Genomic DNA, 15367 nt, shown 5'->3' on the forward strand with positions numbered 1-15367 from the left:
TTTCAATACTGATTTATTTTGGGCGCAAATAGAAAACACTTTGGATGTCCCTTAACCCGTGTATGCAATTGGAACGGGACATTTCGGACATTTAGGATGGTACAAAATCATTTCAAAATGGGATATCCGTATTTTCTTTGGAAAACGAATGTTTTGTACGTTAATTATCAATCGTCTGATTAATTTAATTGGGATGACTCTGTTTCAATACTGATTTATTCCGGGCGCAAATAGAAAACACTTTGGATGTCCCTTAACCCGTGTATGCAATTGGAACGGGACATTTCGGACATTTAGGATGGTACAAAATCATTTCAAAATGGGATATCCGTATTTTCTTTGGAAAACGGCTGTTTTGTTTCGTAATTATCAATCGTTGGATTAATTTAATTGGGATGACTCTGTTTCAATACTGATTTATTCGGGGCGCAAAATAGAATACACTTGGGATGTCCCTTAACCCGTGTATGCAATTGGAACGGGCCATTTCGGACATTTAGGATGGTACAAAATCATTTCAAAATGGGACATCCGTATTTTCTTTGGAAAACCGGTCTTTTGTATCGTAATTATTAATTGTCGGATTAATTTCATTGGGCTGACTCTGTTTCAATACTGGTTTATTCGGGCGCGAATAGAATACACTTTGGATGTCCCTGAACCCGTGTAAGCAATTGGAACGGGAAATTTCCGGCATTTAGGAGGTTACAAAATCATTTTACAATTATTATAATACCTGTGTACGTACGTGTCATAAAAGTATCGTAGAGGGCACTAAACAACCATGTATTTTGGGAAAAGATGATCACGGCCAGGCCTTATGAGTATTAATTTCTATGAAAAAAATGGAAAGTTTTGCAAAAACAGGAAAGAAAGATATGAAATCAGGCAACCCCCCCCCCCCCCCGGGACTCATGCATGGGACCCGGTCCTTCCCGCAACGCAACACTACTCAAGGAGTAGTCTGGCGGATATAGCGCCCTCTCATCGGCTATAAGGCAGAACCTTAGTTCAGTAACGTTAACATTTATAACATTAACATTCCCAATTGTGAAAAACAATTGCCACAGTCTTCATTACGATTTACTTTAGAGTCGAATAAACAACATTTTCAGTTATTTAAGGTAATCCACCGTGATAAGAAGTTGAACTTCCTTTATAATTCGTTTTCTCCTAATGTGCATTTGCAATGACTGTTTAGGGCCACCGTAGTGGCAATTAATCCTCACGGCGGTGCGCCGCCGTAAAAATAGTGCCTAGCCGAAAATCCGGCCAGCCGAAAATCCGGCCCGATTTTCGTGCCAAGATCAGCCTGGTCCAAATTTACGTCTGGAAGTTCTGTTTATTTTCAACTTTGTGTTATTTTTCTTCAGTTATGGAACTACGGGTTTTGTCGAATACATCGCCAGCATTTGTTGTCTTATTTTGTTTGTTAGTTTGCATGATCTTTCCAAATGCATTGGCCTCAGACTCAGAGAAAGACACATCAGCAAAAAAGACAGCAGACGACGATGAACATGATGAACATGATGAACATGAAAACAAAATGAACTTGAAGTTTCAAGAGAAGCCGATGCGTGCTTTCACTGATGAAGACCTGTCAGTCTATGATGGATCTTTTGTAAGCAAAATCAGTCGTGTGTGTGGGTGTATAACGTTATTTTTAGCCATTTGGATAAATTATGTTTAAGTAGCAAAGCACTTGACAGTTGGGTAATCCTTACTTTTAGTTTTAGGACACCTCTATTTTGTACGAGTTCTGTTCAAAACTGACTTTTGCAGATGACTGTCCAGTACCAAAGTGACTTTTGCAGGCTAAAGAAGTCTTTTTTCTTCAGACAAACTCATGTTAGTTATAATTTTGAAAGCACTTTCAAAGAAAATGTGACTTTCCTACCTTTTTTTGCAGTTCGCCATCTTGCTTTTTAAATTTATTTTCTGTTTGTCATCGTCGTCTTTAACCCCTCATACAGTGTAAATCAAAACCCTGCCCTCTTTCTACAAAATCAAACCTGCTGATATTCAAGAGGTGTCATTGCCAAATGTTCAAATGTGTCAATAAATATCAGAATGTCACTTTTGAGTGTCATAGTCAGCTGTTTTGGTGAGTCTTTTAACCTTATATAGGAAAGGGGTCCTAAAAGTAAGGATTACCGACAGTTGCCTCGTCCGAGTAACTAGCATGACTAGGACTCTACGAATCCCTTTTTTAACATTTGGACAATGTTAAAAAAGCGATTCATAGAGTCCTAGTTACTCGGAATAACAGTTGCCACCCTGTATGTCGTGTTTTCTCAGTAAATCAATTCAAAATGCCTTAAAAGTTCCCTGCTTTAATTTTTTATAGGACAGGTTGTACTTTCTGATGGCTGATAAATATACATCATACATGTCAGTCACTGTAGTAGGAAAAAATTAGTGATGTATGGAATTCTTCCCATTGTTTTTTCGGCCTCCATGATTACACAAAACTTTAAATAGGTCAGTGGAACGATGTTTGATGTAAAATACTTACCCCAAATTTGTCCATTTCTGAAAAACAACAAAAGCAATCATTGTAAAACTTGTATATAAAATTATTACCTTTTACTTTAAATAGTAAATTGTGTATTTGAAATTATGATTTTTGTTTATATTTTACCCCTAGGAAGGTAGGCCAATTTACTTGGCTGTGAAAGGTGTTGTCTTTGATGTAACATCAGGGAAGGGTAAGTCTGTATATGTTTTTTTTAATTTATTGAATATTCATACAAACATTAGTGCATTCAACAGTTAGTCATATAAACACGTATTTGTATTTTCAAGGATTTGATATGCAGATACAAAGATAAGATGAATATATAATTTGGACTCGTTCAAACAACAACAAACATTGGCCTATACCAAACCATGAAAATTCCCAGGTACGGTTAATTGCACTGACCTAAATATCACAAGGTATGGCACAGCCATTTAGAATTATTATATATGTGCAATTTTCTCAGAATGTTAAGTGTGCCGAATCAGAACTTTCTACTTTTTGGTCTAGAATTCTATGGGAAAGGAGCCACATACAATCCTCTGGCGGGCAAGGACTGCACAAGAGCAGTTGCTAAGATGTCACTGGACCCTCAAGACCTTACTGCAGATGTTGTAAGGGAACGTTTTTGTCTTCTCCATTCTATGTATTCAGTCTTTTAAATTTGAATGACTCATTACTTTTACATTGAAGGTCTGAATCCAGTGTATGTAAAAGGCTCCCCTTAGTTGAAGCTGGTAAGCACTTGGCTGAAGACAATAATTACGTTTTAAATTTTGTTTTATTCCTACAACATCCAACAGCAAAAATTTCATTGACAGGATGGATAAAATCAATATATACATTTTGTTTCCTTTGCTTTTTCCCTAGCTAAGCAATATAATAGTTATTCACTCTTGGATGAGACATTGACTGAAAAAAATCACCAATGTTTAGCTATTGAATTATTTCCTCACAAAATTCAAATTATTAGCTGTCAGACAATAATTCGGCTCAATTCATTTGTCTGCAAAATTAAAGCCCTTTTTCAGAGGTTTGCAGGTGCCAAAAAGTGGGAAAGGTAGGTGTTTTTTTTGTTAAAACAAAACATGCAAATTGAAAATTTGTTTGGAGAAAAACAACAACTTTTAAAAGATAATATAAAGAAGTCTAAACAGGTCTCAGAAAGGTCTCAATCTTGTTATAATTTCAGACATTTTTTCTCTTTTGCTCTTTCTGGCAGACCGGCCTCTCCAAAGAAGAACTCGACTCGCTGGATAAAGTCTTCAGGGAGGTGTACATGGCCAAATACCCTGTTGTGGGTCATATGTCCTTCACAGCCGTTGACATGGATGCAGAGCCACTATACAGGACGGAATTATAACGTACGCTTCCCAGCTGGCTGGTTTCCCAGGGAAGTAGTCGAGTCTATCACAAGTCCCTGCAAGTGCCTGCAAGTCCATCATTGCAACTCTTCCAGTGTCATTTCAAATCACTAAGCTGTTCCAATGAGCGTTGACAAAGGCATTCCTTTGTTATTGTTCATCTACTGTTTCTTGTGACCGGACTTGTGATTTACTTGTGACTGCACTTGTGATGGACTCGACTTCATCCCTGGTAGTTCTGCATCTGAAGTATCCAGTGACATTGCAATTTTGATGATTATTTTGTACTTTGTAATATTTTTGTCTTGTAATTAGTGAGTTTGAGGCTGTTAGAAATGTTGGGACTACTTTTACACGTGTATTCCTTTTTTTTTCTAATGAATAAAAAAACAACACCTGAAAAGTGTGTCTAACTCCAGCTCTTATTTATTTTCTAGAATTAAATGTATCCATTGTAACTTTTAACGTCAACTAAATTCGATTGATCATCATTCTCGATATTCCTGTTTCACATGAATTTCTATCTTCATTATCTTACATTTTTTTCTCCCCTCTTCTACACCCAATAAACCTGAAATGAGTGAAGATATACACTGTGTAGTGCCTTAAGTAGAAGTTTTGAATATATAATGTGACACCTACTGCCTTTTTTATACCCAAATTAATCACAAAACTTGTGCCTTGTTGATAACATGTATATTTTGAAGGATTCAATTAACTTATTGTGTAAACCAAATATACTTTAAATCTCATATTCATTGTGTAATTGCAATGAGATTGGACAAAACTCAGTCTCTTGTGTTTGCTTTGACCATGCCATGGCTCTTTATCATTTGTATGAACATTATATGTATATTCCATCCAGCCAGCTTAATGATGCTGCTGAATCATGAAGATAAGTGGGAGGAAAATAAATGCCTTGGTAAAGTGTTCAACTGTTTTCTTAGAAATAACTAAAACGGTGGAAAATTACTGCTGTGGTGGTTGAGATTTTGGTGCTGGTTGGGAATCATCACTGTTGGAATTGTATAACTTCCGATAAAAAAGTCAGTCCTCTTAAGTTATACCATTAAACTTCTCAATCTATCGAACACCAAGACCAAGGAGACATTGCAACTTGATGTTTATGTTTGTTCTGTTGTAAACATTTGTAAACAGTTACTGCTCATTTAGTATCTGTGCACAACATAAATTGTTTTACTGATAAGGCTGTTTATGAGAAGTCATACAAAAATGAAGTACTAGTAAATGATCTAGCCTGCGCCTTCCTACTGAAAATATATTAAAAGTTATTCAATGTGTACATGGAATTCTGTATTCACTTAAGTTATTATCAGCTACTTTTGTAAACCTTTTTTTTATACATATGTGAGGAGCAATCGGTATAATTACGACTGCTGATGTGTTTTCGTAATATTAAACTGATGGGGAATGAATTCTGAAATTTGACAATTGTAGATGAATGATTTCCTGAGTTTATTAGTTGGTCACTATGACACAGTTATTCACTTTTGAATGAGACGTCGAACGAAAACATTCTAGGGACGTTTAGTTGTTGAATCAGTTATTTCTTCACAAAATTTGACTCTCGATCGTAGGGCGGGTTAATTTGTGCGCAAAATGAAAGCCCTTTTTTCTAAGGTTTGTAAACAACCAAAATTGGACTTAAGTAGTGTCGTTTGGCTAAAAATTCGTCTGCAGAAATTTGTGGGGCTTTTTTTTTTAAGAACATGGGGCATAGCAAGCCTTTTAATCTCAAAAGTTTTAACGTAAGACTATGCCTTGTCACAAGAGGGCGCTTCACTAAAAAAAAAACGAAGAGAAGAACTACAGAGCCAACCTCGTCCCCAGTGCTTACTTTATTTCCAACCGCGTTTCCAATGAGAGCAGGTAGTGGTGGGCGCGTACTGTTCGACACCCTGGATACGAGGTTGCTACAGAGCGGCTTCACAGACAAAACTTTGCCACAAATGGCAGGTGAAAATGACGAAGATGCCACCGTCGACAAATCATTGGTGGTAAATGTTTTGCATAGTCTTACGAAGGAAGTGGCCAGGCTTTTGGAATCCGCCAGAAAACAAGCAAAAGGTATGCAGGGAGTAATTTTCAGGGGTTAGCTAAACCATGGAGGTAGAATGGCTAAACAAATAAAACAATAACTTGTCAAAAAGTATAGAGAGCGCCCTCCTGCCAATGACTCTGTTGTGCCCATTCTTGAAAATCACGCAATCTTAAGAATGCGCGCGCATTCTTAAGAATGAGCGCGCATTCTTAAGAATGAGCACGCGTTCTTAAGAATGAGCGCTCATTCTTAAGATTGGGTGGGAATATCACGTGCACAATTTATGAATTTTGTGCAATCTTAACAAACATTGCACGACATAATTATGTTAAATGAAATGTATAGCGGTTAAAACTAAAAGGAAACAATTCATATAAAGAGGAAAGAAAATGTTCTATGCTTCTGTACTCGTATAACTACGATAATTTGAATCAAATTAAACCTGTTATTATTGCTTTTTTCTGCCCACTATAATGGGAAGTTTTGTAATAACGGAGGACTGGGAACTAGTCTGGGAAGTGCTTTGTTTAGGCAAGACAAGTTACAAGTCCCTGTATGTATCATATATGCATGCCACGAAAAAAAAACGATGTCCAGAAGCTGCCAAAATTGCTCTTTTGACTATAGAATCCAGCTCTGCGACGTAATGGTGGGGTGTAAACAATAAATTGGTGGCAATTTAAATGGGAAATAGCATTAGCACTATGGGATGTCGCAGTATTCTTTCTCATTCTTCACATTCTTCATTCTTACGTTCCCCCCCCCCCCTTTTATTATCCCAAAAATCAGAATTCTTTCCACTAGAATTATTATGTCTCTTATTTTTTCCCGGTCCCCCCCCCCCCCCCCCCCACCATATCAATACGCCTATACTTATCATATTCACTCTACTTTTCAGCGCCTTGCGTTGCAACAGTATAATTATTGAGAATCAGTGAACGAGGATGCAGCTAGACTTGCCAAGCGCAGCCGGTGCTCGGCATCGACAAGACCGTTATCTTGTCGCACATTCTTAAGAATGTGCGCTCAATCTGGAAGAGTTATTTTTTGCGAAGATTGCGCAAGGATCCAGTTGCACATTCTTAAGAATGTGCATGCACATTCTTAAGAATGCGTGATTTTCAAGAATGGGCACAACAGGGTCAACATTCAAATTGTGGTTAATAATAAATTGTTAAAGTGGTATTTGGTAAGTTTGGTGGAAAGATTTCAGTACACGGGCATCGCTATATAAATTTTGAAGCGTCAAAAAGTTACACATGTACGTCCTATGTCGTTGTTTCTCGACTTTTTCTCCTTGACTCTCACCTCTTCCTTCTGTACCCTTGTCTGTTATTAATCAGATATTTGCTTACCGAACATCCACGGGAATCGAACCAGGAGCACAAGTGTTTTTGTTTTATATCAAAATGTAATTATAATGTATCTGTCTGTTTGAAGTTTGTTGATCTTCATTGTCTGTGCTTCTCTGTGCCAAATATTCCAGATTCACTGCAAGACTTTGCATCAAGCAATGTGAATGCACTCGGAGCCAGTATAGGTTTATACTGCGAAGCATTTCTGAGGTAAATATACATTATATACTGTTCTATTTCATACTGCTTTTACACAGTGCCTTTTTTTTTAAAAAGAGGAATTCCTAAATAAATGTAAATAATTAATGCCTTGCAACCCCGGGCATTTTTGCTGGAAATCCTCCCGAACAGGGTCTAATGAGTTTAAAACTAGTGTTACACTACATGTAATTGCATAGATTGAAATGAGAAAAAAAAAACGAGTAGAACTATATCTTTTTGAGCATTGTGGTACTGGAGGCAGCTTCAATATCTGTTTGATCCAGTAAATCTAAATTTAGGAGGTATTTTCAAAGGAATGAGAGAAAATCAACAAAAGTGAGATTTATTCATAAGATGGAATTTGCGTCCGGGTGATGTAAATCAGTATTAGGTTTTGCCCTTCACCGACGTATAAACACTGTATACTCAGTGTGTTATTCTCTAAAGGAAAAGTTGGAAAAAATCACTCAGTTGGGACTCGAACCCACAACCTTCTGCTTTCTAGCGCAGACGTCTTACCACACGACCATCCAGCTTGCAGGATCGGTTGGCTGGTGAGATTTGAATGCTGGTGTAGTGATCTTGTATGTTTGCAGTCTTTGTATTTTACAGTATCTTTGTTTAGAGGAGAGGCTCATTAAAAGTCAGCACCTGTCATTACTACAACATGTATTCATTGAGCTATTGATCCTTGTTGAAAAATTGACCTGGGGAATTTCAGTTTGGAACACTGAATAGCGAATACAACTTTAATTTAACTTTAATGGGGAAGGTTACTACATGATGAACCTTACATGGACTTTGCGTGTTTAGAATTCTGACCTTCAATTTTCAACATGATTTTCCTTTTTTAACAAACTAAAGGTTGGGAGTCATCACAAGGAAGGCCTTGGATGAAGTGCTGGGACGTTTCTACCGATATCAAGAAATCCAGAATGCTGTTGAAGAGCTGGATGATTTAGAGGTATGGTAAGGAAGTTAAGAAACAAATACGTCTGTGAAAGGGCACAACCCAATATTGAATGAAAAAAATATTTGTTTTTCAAACAGTCTTCAGCTCAGTGTTGTAGTCGAGTCCATCACAAGTCCTTTCACGAGACCAGTCACAAGTCCTTTCATCAGTCCAGTCACAAGTAACGGGATGAACAATGACAAAGGAATGCTTTTGTAACAGTTCATTTGAAAATGTAGTGGTTTGACTGGAGTCTGAAGGACTTTCTGATGGACCACACCCGGGCTCGAACCCATGCCACTGCTGCCTCTGAAACACCAGAGCATGAGTCAGGTGCTCTTAACCGCTAGGCCATGACACTCCACTTGTTATAATATTTGGGAGGACTTGTGATGCTTGTGACAGACACGACTATAACACTGGTCAATAGTTGCCTCTAATAATGTGGCTCAAGTCCAACCAGGGCTGTTTAAAGCTACAGTCCATCATGTCATTTGTGCATTTGTTTCTTTGAAGCAACAAAAGAGTTCAAAATCTAATGAAGGATACTGAGCAACTAACCTGATGAAGTTTCAGCTAAGCTTCAGCTGTACATTCCGAGAAAAACAGCATTCTAAGATCTCAATTTCAAATCAAAAGTTACTGAATCATGTTTTGAATTGTTTTGAATTGCAGCTATACGCGACATCGCGCACTGATCCGACGAATTATAACAACCGCGCGCGTGTGTGCGTCGTTCCAATACTTGTGCGCGCTGAGCTGAATAACAAAACGAACTACTAATTTAAATTTTCCTACGGTGCTTCTTAAGAATCACCGTTGGAAATGCCTTCTTTCGTTGATTACTTCAAAATGACAGCTTCCCAGAAAGAATAATTTCACAGGGAGTTTAGTTCCCTTACTATCTTTCAACCAAGTTTATTTTTCAACAATAATTACGCCAGTTACTTTTCGGATGGCTGCAAATGATGGACTCTAGCTTTAAATGGCAAACTGCAGAAACTGCCAACAGACCAAATATGTTTTTGAACATGGAAATTAGCTTCCTTGTATTATCTTATCAAATTGTGCAGAGTGATTGGAATGCCTTCCTCAAAGACACGGAATCACAACTATCGAAGGGTGAAGCCCAATCCAGCCTATCTATTGGCTCCCCGGGACCATGTGACATTGAGCTAAAAGACGCCAGAACAGGCAGGTGGGTTCCCTGACTCCAAACTCTGTGCAGTGTGGATTTAACCTAGTGAAAATTCAAGTAATGCATACATAAATGTTAAAAGTTGGAAGGTGCCTAGTTATACAAAACCCCAAGCTCTGTAATGTCCGTGACGGAGCTTTTAAGAGCTTAGTGAATAAACCTAAAAATGTATTTTTCAAATCTTACACATCCATCATCCAGTAATGGTCAAGGAGATTACTGACTAAGAGTTTTGGGTCATTTCTTTGACTCATCAATTAGACATCTTGGTAAATTGGCTGTGTCACGCCCAAATTGGCTGTGTCACGTAAGGGGTGGCATGGGTGGCTTGTGCGTAAAGCGCTCGCCTCTCACCAAGGTGACCACGTTTCGAATCCTGGCCGCGGATCGCATGTGAGTAGAGTTGTGCGTTGGTTCTCTCCAGTGCCACGTGGGTTTTTCTCTGGGCCCTTCGGTTTTCCTCCCTCCGGAAAAATCAAACACTTTCGATCTCAGGCTGTGTTCCGTGGTCATATATGGGTCGATGTGGCCGGCAGCCATAGGCGCCTTTACGTGCCAGCGGCCTGACCACGTTGTAGCCGCGTCCTACGCAATTCAGCATACCAGCTGCGAGTAAGGATGATAGCCTCCCAAATTATTATTATTATTATTATTATTATTATTACACTTTCTTTCGTAATGCTGGAATTACCCATTATGTTTTACTGATGAGGTCTTACATGAGCGATTTAGCTTTTGGATCCGTAAACAGGTGACATCTTATTCAACTTAATAAGTGTTGCCATAACACCTTGCCAATATTCTTAGTAATAACTTGCCTTTCAAGACCTGTAAAATAAATTGTTACTTACGTTTTAAAGGTTGAGACTTTTACTAATAAAGAGACACAATTCAAACAAATTTATTTTGTATTGAATGTGGAAACTTTTAAGTTGCTAGCTGTCTTGTCATGTGGAAATCATGAAATGAAACATTTTCAAACATGGTATGACTGAAGACAAGGAACTCCAAAAGAAATAACATTTGAAAGGTCCGTAATATGTCATGAAATGTGACCTAAATAAAAATAATGTTAACTATTCAGCGGGTACCGCATAGTTTATGCGGTACCCGCTGCTATGTACATCAGATTCGAACCAGCCAACCGATCCCGTTAGCTCGGTGGTCGAGTGGTAAGACATCTGCACTAGAAAGCAGTAGGTCTGGGTTCGAGTCCCACCCGAGTGATTTTTTCCATCTTTCACTCGGGAGGTAACACACTGAGTATACAGTGTTTAAACGTCGGTGAAGGGCAAAACCTAATTTGAATAATGTTAATCATATAAAAGCAATCCATATTAGTTCCTTTGGAGCAGGAATTTTTCTCGAATTTTCTTGACCCCTCTACTACGGTAGATCGTTTGGCCAAAATTTGTTTGTGTGTTCAATTGCACATATTCTGTAATTATGATTTTGCATAAAACAGATATTTTAAAAAAAAACTTCCCATAGACCAAGCACAATTGGGAGTTACCTATCCAAAGGACACGTCATCGTGGTCCTCCTGCGCCACTTTGCCTGACTACCGTGACGCGACCACGTGGCCCAACTCCAGCAACGTGCTGAGGACATCGCCCGCTGGGGAGGCCACATCCTGGTTGTCTCGTTTGGCTCACGAGAGGGCGCTCTACAGTGGTTGGGGATCACCGGGTGCCCATTTGACATGGTTGTGGACGAGGATCGAAAGGTACAGGGACAAAGGGAGAATTTCAAAACATGGATGTGTATGTTCTTGACGTGTTCTCATCTAGAGTAAGCATACATTTGCATATAGTCCAATCCGGGCCCGATATCAATACTATCACGAAGGCCCCTTCAATGGCGAAAGCATTGGTTAGCTATATGTATTGTATGGATAATCCGTCGCTTGGCAGTTGCTTTGTACAATAGCAAGCGCAATAGTTTCTCCATTGAAGGGGGCCTTGGGAGTGTACAGTGTGATCACATACCTGGATTCTGCTATAGCTGCTCTCCCATTTGCTAACTAGCCAAACAAATTGAGTCACGAGTTTGCCAGAGCTTCTTTTAAGTAACGGGTACAGTGGAAAACAAATCAAAAGGAACTCCAACGACAGAATATAGCATATAGACGTCAGACTGAGTTATTTATCAAAATGCAGAGTGCAGTATGCTATTTCTGCTGTGGGAAAAACTTCTTCATTCCTTTGAATGTGTATATTCAAGCACGATTGTAGTTTTTTAAACTGTCCAAAAAAAACCGACTTAAGCTTAAAGATTTGTTATGTGTCAAAACTGATGGCAAACAGAATTTTAAGGTGGAAAAAACTGAGGACACAACAGGTTCTGTAAGAGATGGCCTTCAGTTTAATTTGGATGAAAATTTTGGGGAAGGGTCGACTGTTTAAAAACTGATGTTACGTCCTTAATACAGTCCTTCTTATTTTCCACTCAGGATTTTACCATTTTGTTAATTTACTCCTGAACCTTAGGCCAAAAAAAAAAGTCTCCGGTTTCTGGTATGCGCGTGCGTAGCCGTAGCCATGCGCGTCGGCAAAATGAAAAAGTTTTTTTTCAATGAAAGATGATGTCTCAAAACCGCCAAACTCACTGGTTTGACTGGAATCCTGCTGCTGCACAATTTTAACGTGTTTTTAGATGGGGTTATGATCGAGAATAAGCTTTATGTGGCCTCTCTGGACTCCCATATATTTGCACTAAGTTTAGTCGGGCACCATTTGCAGTCATCAGTCGACATTTGAAGCAAAAAAAAACAGGTAAAAAAAAAAAAGTTGCGTCGCCGACCACTTTTTGGACAAGCTCCATACCAGAAACCGGAGATTTTTTTTTTTTGGCCTTATTTTGATATGTGTTCCTGTCCAATGTAGGTGTATTCCGCTATGGGTCTGGGCCGTTCGATATCCAAGGTGTGGCACACTAGCACCATCACATACTACGCCGAGATGAAGGCGTCCGGAAGGACACTTCCTTCCAAATTGGAAAATATAGAGGATGATCCAACTCAGGTATTATTACTTTATATTAGCCTAATTTAAAAAAAACAAAAAAAACAACAACAGTATGAAGAAGTTTGGTTTCCAGGGGACTCTGGGCCATAGAACCTTCAACTTCTATTTCCTTCAAAATTGTGTCATTTTCATCCCAAACTTTGTTGTAATTTTGCAAAGTTTTCCAATTTTTATCCACAAATTTCCATCATTTCCTTGAATTCAAAAACCTCCTCAGTTTCTGAGGAGTATCCTAAAATTTTGGAATGTAAGATCCTGCAGCCAATTTCATGAAACTTTATGCAATGGCATGAGTCCACTTGTGCCAAAATTTATTGCAAAAGCTGCGTATCATTTCTACTGCGCAATATTTCAGTTACGACAATTTCACGGAAAATTTCATAGTGCGCAAGTCCACGACTTGCGCAACATTTTATGGCATAACTTGCACAATCATTTTAGGCGGCGTATGTTGTGGCGTAGTGATGGAAAATGACCTATTTTACCGGCAAATCGTGATCGTCGTGGAGCCTGTGATTGCACGGTTGACACAAGACACTTACAGTGTTTGAAGTAAAAGAATTGCTAACTTACTTGGAAAAGAGTTTGCCGCATGATTCCGAAGAAAGTCATACAAAATGTTTTCAAAATGGCTGGCGGATGATTCAACAACTGTTTCATGAACAAACAAAACGACACACAAACAGCCGTTGTAAACGCTATTATCCTTGTCCAAGATGTTTAGATTATTTTAAACGTTGCGTAGCTACGCCAAGTTTCATGAAATCGATCATTGCGTAGCTGCTCAATAAATTTGTTGCGTTAAGTCCTACGCATGGCGTAAGTAACGCATTGTTTCGTGAAATGGGTTGCTAAAATATTAATTTTTGATCAGTTTATTATTTCATTTGATCAGTTCCAATGTCTCTTCCAGTGGTCTCTGATTAAAAATTGTTATTTATTATTTTTCTCTTGGCCATAGATGGGTGGGGATCTTGTTGTTGATCGCCATGGCAACACAGCCTTCATACACTGCAGTAAAACACCTCCTGATAGGCCAGCTGTGGATGACTTAATCAAAGTCTTAAAGGTATGGAAGTATTGAAAAATGTACTTGTGATTGGTCGCTAAGAAACTGTTCACATGAAATTTAGAAGGAAGCAAATTCATGTAAATAGTGAAAATGGAAAAGTGCTGTTGTTGATATTATGAACCAGCCTTTACAGAAATTAAAATATTTTATTCAAATAATTGATAACCGGTTGAAAAAATGAGGTCACATTTCATGGCGTAGGTAAGCACAGAAATTTGCTTAGCACAAAAAAAATGCTAATGGCAAAATACTTAGGCTACCAGCCAACATATGTGATATACATGTATATATGTTTGCTGACTGGTACTCTGCTAAGTTTTTGTAAGCACATAAGTTTGCTAAGCAGGCCTTTCTCCATGAAATTGATAGCCCTTGTCTTTTAACCCATTAACACTTGTACTACATTGTATAGATCTCTCTCATAGGATGCCATCTGCAATTAAAACTGCATGTTCAACGCCATCACGTTTGTGCGCACGCAGTGTGCAACATAATCTTAACATACATGTACGCGCGTGTTGCTCGAAATTTCTTCGAAATACGGCAGAGTTATGAAAATTTGATGCCCAAAATGTCGATGCACGAGACAATCTGTAGGAACTTTGAGTCATTTGAGAGAGACCTGTTACATTGTGTTTATTCATTGAAAAATCAATAAAACCATAGAGTGCTTGAGCTGTTTCGGGCGCTACAGTGGGTAATAAGCAGGGTGGTTTCAGGCACCACAGTGACTAAAAGGTTAACGACATTCAGAAATCCTTTCTTCTATCCAGTGGAGATGAAGATTAGTAGCCTTGATATTTTCCTTTTATTTCCATTTACTCATTCATGATATCCTGTTGCAGGACTTGGGTAGGATTGTCCTTAGTTTTCCTTTTTAACAACTATTTTCTTTATATAAAGCAGAACAAATTTCTCCAGTACATGCACTAACATGTACAAGGAGGGCTTGAATAAAATTCCTGAGTCATTTGATGAGTAAGTAAAAGACTTTTCCCATTGCCAACCAGGACCTCCGGAAAGACGAAGAGAAGTCGGCCAGGCAAGATTTCGAAGATGATGGTCCTCCAAGGAAGATTTTCAAGAGCTAAAGTGAATTTAGAGAACGGTTAGTCAAGATCGAAAGTAGAGCTTGGGAGGGTAGGGAAAGGGAAGTCACGAAATGAGCCTGTGGAGAAATATGTTTTATCAAGGGAATAAATGTGTGTTCGGGAGGTGTTATAACACTCTGTTTAAGACCGGTTTGAGTCTGGATGGGCGATAATTACCCGGTTTGAGTATGGATGGGCGATAATTACCGAGGCGAAGCCGAGGGTAATTATCGCCCATCCAGACTCAAACCGGTCTTAAACAGAGTGTTTAATACCGACCGAACACACATTTATTTCCATTCATAAATACCTTTTCGGTAAAAAAGTCAAAACAAGTCAAAAACTAGACATTGCTAACTATTTTGCTCAACAATTTTACTTCATGTTGTATCAAACACCCCTCTGACTATAACTATATGGAATGTCCCTCTACAATTCCTTACCTGATAAGGAGATTGACGCGCGTGTCGCGCGTACTGCCCGACGTCGCGCAGAATGCACCTGGGGCGTTGCGTTGTGAATTTAGGA

General features: G+C 38.7%; 2 protein-coding genes across 2 annotated transcripts; both read left to right on the forward strand.

Moving 5' to 3' along the window:
- The first annotated feature begins 1241 nt into the window (after positions 1-1241).
- On the forward strand, positions 1242-5331 carry LOC119728777 (neudesin-like). Its single transcript, XM_038201158.1, has 4 exons — positions 1242-1621; positions 2648-2708; positions 3029-3132; positions 3741-5331. Exons 1-4 carry the CDS (start codon positions 1376-1378, stop codon positions 3879-3881), a joined length of 552 nt encoding a protein of 183 aa, XP_038057086.1. The 5' UTR covers positions 1242-1375; the 3' UTR covers positions 3882-5331.
- A 483-nt stretch (positions 5332-5814) lies between these two features.
- Positions 5815-15041, forward strand: LOC119729379. Its single transcript, XM_038202002.1, has 8 exons — positions 5815-5970; positions 7431-7509; positions 8365-8464; positions 9526-9650; positions 11142-11376; positions 12536-12673; positions 13638-13745; positions 14759-15041. The coding sequence occupies exons 1-8, from the start codon at positions 5853-5855 to the stop codon at positions 14837-14839; spliced, it is 984 nt and encodes a 327-aa protein (XP_038057930.1). The 5' UTR covers positions 5815-5852; the 3' UTR covers positions 14840-15041.
- Positions 15042-15367: the final 326 nt, after the last annotated feature.

The sequence above is a fragment of the Patiria miniata genome, unplaced genomic scaffold, assembly GCF_015706575.1.
Source record: "Patiria miniata isolate m_02_andy unplaced genomic scaffold, ASM1570657v1 HiC_scaffold_20, whole genome shotgun sequence".
Lineage (NCBI taxonomy): Eukaryota > Metazoa > Echinodermata > Asteroidea > Valvatida > Asterinidae > Patiria > Patiria miniata.

Bases quoted from the DNA above. Each gene is read 5' to 3' on its own strand.
- LOC119728777 (XM_038201158.1), top strand. From the start codon at position 1,376: ATGGAACTACGGGTTTTGTCGAATACATCGCCAGCATTTGTTGTCTTA. The intron at 1,622-2,647 runs GTAAGCAAAATC...TTTTACCCCTAG, and splicing joins CAGTCTATGATGGATCTTTT to GAAGGTAGGCCAATTTACTT. The intron at 2,709-3,028 runs GTAAGTCTGTAT...TTTTTGGTCTAG, and splicing joins TGATGTAACATCAGGGAAGG to AATTCTATGGGAAAGGAGCC.